The sequence below is a fragment of the Neopelma chrysocephalum genome, unplaced genomic scaffold (genome assembly GCF_003984885.1).
Source record: "Neopelma chrysocephalum unplaced genomic scaffold, ASM398488v2 Primary Assembly neopelma1_96671, whole genome shotgun sequence".
Lineage (NCBI taxonomy): Eukaryota > Metazoa > Chordata > Aves > Passeriformes > Pipridae > Neopelma > Neopelma chrysocephalum.
In genome coordinates, this window is record NW_020925316.1 from 983,903 (window position 1) to 989,651 (window position 5,749).

At 41.5% G+C, this 5,749-nt stretch overlaps 1 protein-coding gene across 2 annotated transcripts in view; it reads left to right on the forward strand.

The window, feature by feature from the left end:
• Positions 1–5,058, forward strand: part of ECPAS (Ecm29 proteasome adaptor and scaffold) — a 60,958-nt gene extending 55,900 nt beyond the window's left edge. Inside the window, exons 47-49 of one of the 2 annotated variants that reach the window (XM_027709022.1) lie at positions 18–106; positions 1,334–1,405; positions 2,217–2,356. In XM_027709022.1, the coding sequence (XP_027564823.1) occupies positions 18–106; positions 1,334–1,405; positions 2,217–2,356 (301 nt within the window). Of the gene's footprint in view, positions 1–17; positions 107–1,333; positions 1,406–2,216 lie in introns of both variants that reach the window. The other variant, XM_027709021.1, reaches the window with a different exon arrangement.
• The last annotated feature ends 691 nt before the right edge of the window (positions 5,059–5,749 follow it).

Consider the following 5,749-nt stretch of genomic DNA (forward strand, 5'->3'; position numbering starts at 1 on the left):
GTTTTTGCATTTGACAGGCTAATGCTGTTTGATGAGGAACACTCTGACCCTGTGGCTTTGACAGACATACTGTTGGAAACCTGTTCCTCTATCACCCATTCTTTAGGTAAATGGACTTCTCTTGGTTTATGATTGATGATGAGTTGCTTGTTAATACATTCCTCCTCTGGGGGTTTGGCTGGTAGAGGAAATGCAGAATAAGCACAAGATGTCAGAGGTAACATTTTGCCCTCCATTGCACTGGATTGTGATTATTGTGATATTGCAGTAACGGTTTGAGACTGTACTGTGCAGAGTGCAGTGCACAGAGAAGTGCACTGCTCTGATGCAAGAGGGCTCTGAAAGGGGAGGGAAAGGTAGACAGCAGACTGTGCAACCTCTCAGAACTGCAAATCAGAAATACAGTAATTTTCTTCATGCAGAAGGTGGAACCCATGTAATCAAGGTATTCCTGATTTAAAAAACCAGGTTTTTCTCTTCCACAATTCAGGTTTCCTGAACACATGGATTATGTATCCAAGATTATAGTATCCAAGTATCCAAGAGATACCCCAAATTTTCTCAGATAGCCAATGCATGAAGCTTCAAGGCTTTGAAGCAGTTTGTGCTCTCCCTGAGCTGGATGCCCATGGGTATACAAGTGCTACTTGTGGCATGTTGACAGTCATGGGGCTCTTCAGTACTTTGGTAGTGTTCCCACTTGTCCTATGACTGTAATGGTGCCCTGGGTCACGTATCTGCATGTGGCTCTTGTTTCTGGTGTGCCTGAAGGCAGCACCTACTTTAACACTAGCTACCAATTCAGACACCCCTTTGGAGAAAGTTTCTTTTAGATATCAGTCTTCATGGAACGAAGATTATTAAGGTGAGTACCTTAATAAGATTTCAGCTCAGAGACCAAATAACTTCTTGTGACAAGCTTGTGCTTGATGGCATAGGGTTTATGTACCCTCACCTAATGCTACTCGTTAACATTTGTATGGTCTATAGCCAGTACAACTCCCCAGAAGAACGGTCTGTTACGCACAGTAGTCTGTGATCACACTGCAGCTGTGCCAGTGTTTTGTTCCCTTCTGGAATGTGTAAGGAACAGGAGCTGTGTGGTAATAGCAGAGCCAATGCACAAGGTTTAGTTGACTTGTCAACCTCCGGTTGTTCACTTTCTGCCTAACTGGGGAGCACTGCAGACTGACAGCACAAATGAGAGCTCAGTGAACTGTGCTAATAAAAGTGGTCTGGGACCACAGTGGTGACTACTTTTTGTACAGTTAGTGTGCATTTGGTTCTCAATGTGATTGTGGGCTTTCTTGTTTGTTTTCTTTAAATCCCTTAGAAAACAAAAGCTACACATCCATAAGAACAGAAGCTTTATCTGTGATACAACTGCTGCTCACCAAACTACAAGGTGAGACTTTTTTGCTTGCCACCTGAAGAGCCACAGCTAGGTAAAAATCGCCCCTGGCTGTGTGGCCTGGAACTGTGGAGAGATGACCTTACCTTTTGCTTGCAGCACTGGGTGATTCTGGGGCAGCTGGGACTTGGGAGTTGGGGAGGGCTTGAAGTAACAGGGGCTGATGTCAAGGTCTAAAAAAGTACTGTTGGTTACTCCTTGGATGAGGAAAATTCAGCAAGGAGGGTCCCATGGGGAGCACACAGAACTGACTGAGTGTCTTGTCAGATTCTGCATTATGTTCAGTCTTCAGAGAGGAGGGAGCTTCTGTTTGTTCCTTTTTACCCTTTCAGTGTCAAGTTTAGTTCCTCACTGTTATTTACGATTTAAGCCACGCAGAATTGACTTCAGAGGATGAGTCTTGTCAGGTCTCAAGGTCACATGTGTCTGCAGTTGTCCTGTAGCAAATTTTTCCTTTGGATTTCTGTTATGCATTTTGTACTTCCTTTATTCTACAAGTCTTCTTACATGCCTCTTTCATGAAGGAGTTGTAACATGGGAAATGCTTGGTTCTTCAGACCTTTGCATTCACGTGTTACAGGCTTAGATAATGAAACCTAGCCCAACTGGGCAGGACTCCCTGTGCAGGAGGCAGCACATGCACCCAAGTGTCCAGTTGAATTTGTGCTCTCCTGAAAACGCAGTATGGGCTGCCAGGGAAAGGTTAAGGTAGTCGCTGTTCCAGCCTGTCTGGAGAAAGAGATGACCTTTTGGGGTTTTTTGGCATTCTGATGTTCATGTCCAATGTCTCTCTTTATCTACACAGAAGCTCAACAGTGGGAAAGCCTGAGACCAGAAAGCAGAGAGCACCTCATTCATTCGTTGTCTACAATGGCGTCAGATAGCAGACCCGAGCTACAAGAGAGGGCGTTTGTATTGAAGAAAACACTTGAAAATCTTGATTAAGTTGTAAAAAGTAAATTTCAAAGTGCCATGTAAAACAAAAACAAAAAAGTGCAGTGGTCTGAAAACTAAGTGGGGAAATGAAGATTACTCTGTAGGATGCATCATTCCTGGCCAAAATAAAAAATGCCTTAATTTCTTTTCCCCGTTAATGTTATTTTTACTCTTTTAAGCTGATGGTTACTTGTTTTATCAGTAAATACCTCTAACAGTCTGCCCTAGAATGTAAGTGTGCAACATGCAAGGGCAAGATGCTTTTTTTTTTTTCCTTTAAATCGGCAAAAGAATGTTACATCCCCTTTGTCCTTCAAAGGAATTGTTGAAAAACCACCAGTGCAGAAAGTGAAAAGCATATTTGATTTTCACTTATTGTGTATGTAGAGATCTGTTACCTGGTGTCTAAACAGTAAATCTTCAGGACTCTGTGATAGTGCTGGTGTTCATCTTTAGAGAACGAAATGCTTCCCTTGATGAGGCATATGTTAAACTCCTGTGGCTTCCCAGGGACAGGGTTTCATCTGACACCCACCTCTGCATCTGCTTGTTCCTCCCTTGCAGCCTGTTGTCTGTGCATGATGAAAGGCAGAGTACTGTTAACTTTGCTCCTTCCTCTTCTCTGACCTCAACATGGATTGACCGAGATTATGCCTTCCCCAGCCGGCAACCTCGGCCTCCCAAACTTTAAATGAGAACTTTTTTCCTCAAAGGATGCACAAGAGAGCACTTTACTGAGCTGGGTGGGACAAAGTTGGGGCTAGTTGGTACCCAGGTGGAACACTGCTCTTCTCAAAATTGTTTTGCATGGACACTCCTCAGCTCCAGGAAATTAAAAAAAACCCTGAAAACAATCTTTTCTAGATATGTTTTTGAAGAGCGTTTGAAGTTTGCAATGACACGTTTTTTTTAAGAGTGGTAATGTTTTATTCCCTTCCTATTCATAAAATTGTTCTTGCTTTGGAAACCTGTAACAATTTAGACTTGTCAATATTTGTAAGAAACTGAATCATCTGTCATTTATCAGAGCCCAAGTCATGATGGTTTCTAGCAAATACTTTTTAATTTGCACTTAAGAAGCAAGATTATATCTGCAGTAACACGGGAGTAAAATTGCTCTATGGTGATGTGGCCATGCTGCCTATCTCCTTTTTTTTTTTTTTTCCCCTCCAACAAAAGACAAACCTGACCACTATAGCAACAGACTTTTAACAGTGTAAAGATAGCACAGCTCCATAACCTGACCAGTATGTGTACAGCTTTTTGGGGATAAATGCTTTGCTGATGGTGAAATAAAATCATTAGTGTGGGCAATATCATGTCCATGGCTTTCAGCATAAGAAGGCATGGGTTTTTTTTCTTACAGTCTGCAGCTTCTTTCAGATCTGCTCTGCTAGGGAGAGGGTTGCTGAGGTAACAGACATCACGTTTCCTCCATGCCCATTTATTCAGATTCAGGTATGCAGTACCTACTTTCCCCTCAGGTGCCATTTCCCTGTCAGTGTTTTCTGGTACTGTAACAATCTCGTTGTTGCTCTTCATGGAGAGGAATGTAATTTGTGAACACCTGGTAAGAAAATGTCAGGAAGAAATGGGCAGGTAGAGCTGTCCCGCTGTGGCTCTCGTGTAGCAGAAACCTCAGCGAGCACTACACATTGTACACTAGAACTGGTCAGTGGGCAACTCCTTGGTGCTGGGAGCTTGTGCTATGTTTTGATTTACACCTTGTTGCAGGGAGCTGCTCTTTGTTTACGTGTAGTTTGAACTATTGAGCACAGTGTACATTTAAAGATTTTACTGGGCAAATCACTTTGCAGTATCTTTAGCAAGTTGCTTACCGTGACATGTAGTGTCATGAGTTCTCTTTTTTTTTTGTATTAGGTGAATATTACCAGTGATGCTTTGCTGTAGCAGTTCATTGTCTGACTTGGGTTTTTTCATATTGGTGAGTGACAGTAACAGAAAAGCAAGAGCCTCCATGTCTCTGGTAATTTGAGTTTTCACTGTGGACTGGAGTATTCAGAGGCAATGCCTGGTATGGTCCAATGACTGTACGTAGAATAACTGTAATCATTGTCAATAGCAACCTGAATTTCTCTATTGGGGATTTACACTAGAGGGAAGAGCGTATTCTAGGAACTCTATAAACAGCTGGATTAACAACTCTGGCCAAGAGTGTTAGGAAGGTTAGAGATGGTATGACACTTTCTGAATCACAAAGCAATATGTCTTTCTCGTGATTACAGAGCAGATTCAGAGCTCCTCTCTAAAGCATGTGCCTATACACAAAACCTACCTGTACAAAAGTTAATTAAGTCAGAGGTTTGATTTCTACCCCCCTCGCATTTGTAAACTTGATAGGATTAAAAAAAAAAAAATAAATAGATGTGGCCTTCCTAGAGTTTCTCCTCTAAAAGTGATTGCACTATGTAAAACACACTGTACTTTGCCCAGCACGGGCATCTCTTGTGCTGCTGCGATGCTTTGTATACCCGGAGTGCAGTGCGCAGACTTGACTCTAGCACTCTCATTCTGACTTACAAGCCGTTGCTTAAATGGATGTATATTGAGAAAAGTTTTCTAATGTTGCAAGATCTCCATCAAATTCACTGCAATCTGTACTGTCCAAGTATGTGAATGGTGTGACTGAAAGAAAATCCTCCTGCTTACCAAAAAGGTAAAATTAAATAAAAGCTGCATGACCTGTTCCTCAAAGTGACTGGTAGTGGTTTTTTCTCCTGGGGTATTTTATAGCATCCTCGTGTTCCAAACTCAAAGTGCACTGCAGTTCTGCTTTGCCCCTCACCCCATGGACATGGATGGTAGCTCTGCAGTTTTAGAAGGAACTTTTGTGGGTTTTTTCGGGTTTATTTTTGGTTGGTTGGTTGGTTGGTTGGTTTGGTTTGGTTTTGAGCTTTTGTGGGGGATAGTTGTGGGTTTTGTTTTGTTTGTTTGGTTTGGGTTTTTTTGTTTGTTTTGGTTTGGTTTGGTTTTTTTTTAAATTTTTTTTTTAAGCTCACAGTTTGCAAGCAGGCAGGGTTAGGGGATATGTTGCATTATGTAGAGACATTCTTTGTATATATTATATGTACATTCTTACACTTTGTGTATATTATATATACATGGAAGATGAGACCATGAGATTAATATATAACAGCAATTTGCAAATACTGTTAAAGTAACTGGGGAGTTAGTTGTTGGTGATTGCTTTGCTCCATAACAATTATAGTAGCTCACAGCAATCTGTTAAGCTTACAAAGCTACTACTTATATACATTTCTGTATATAAGCTTACAGAGGGATGAAAGGAATTACTTATGGGACACCAAGAGGAATAAATGTGGTCAGCTTAGCTAGACAACAGTCTCTTGAATTTCAGATTTTATGAGGTGTGAATAAAGC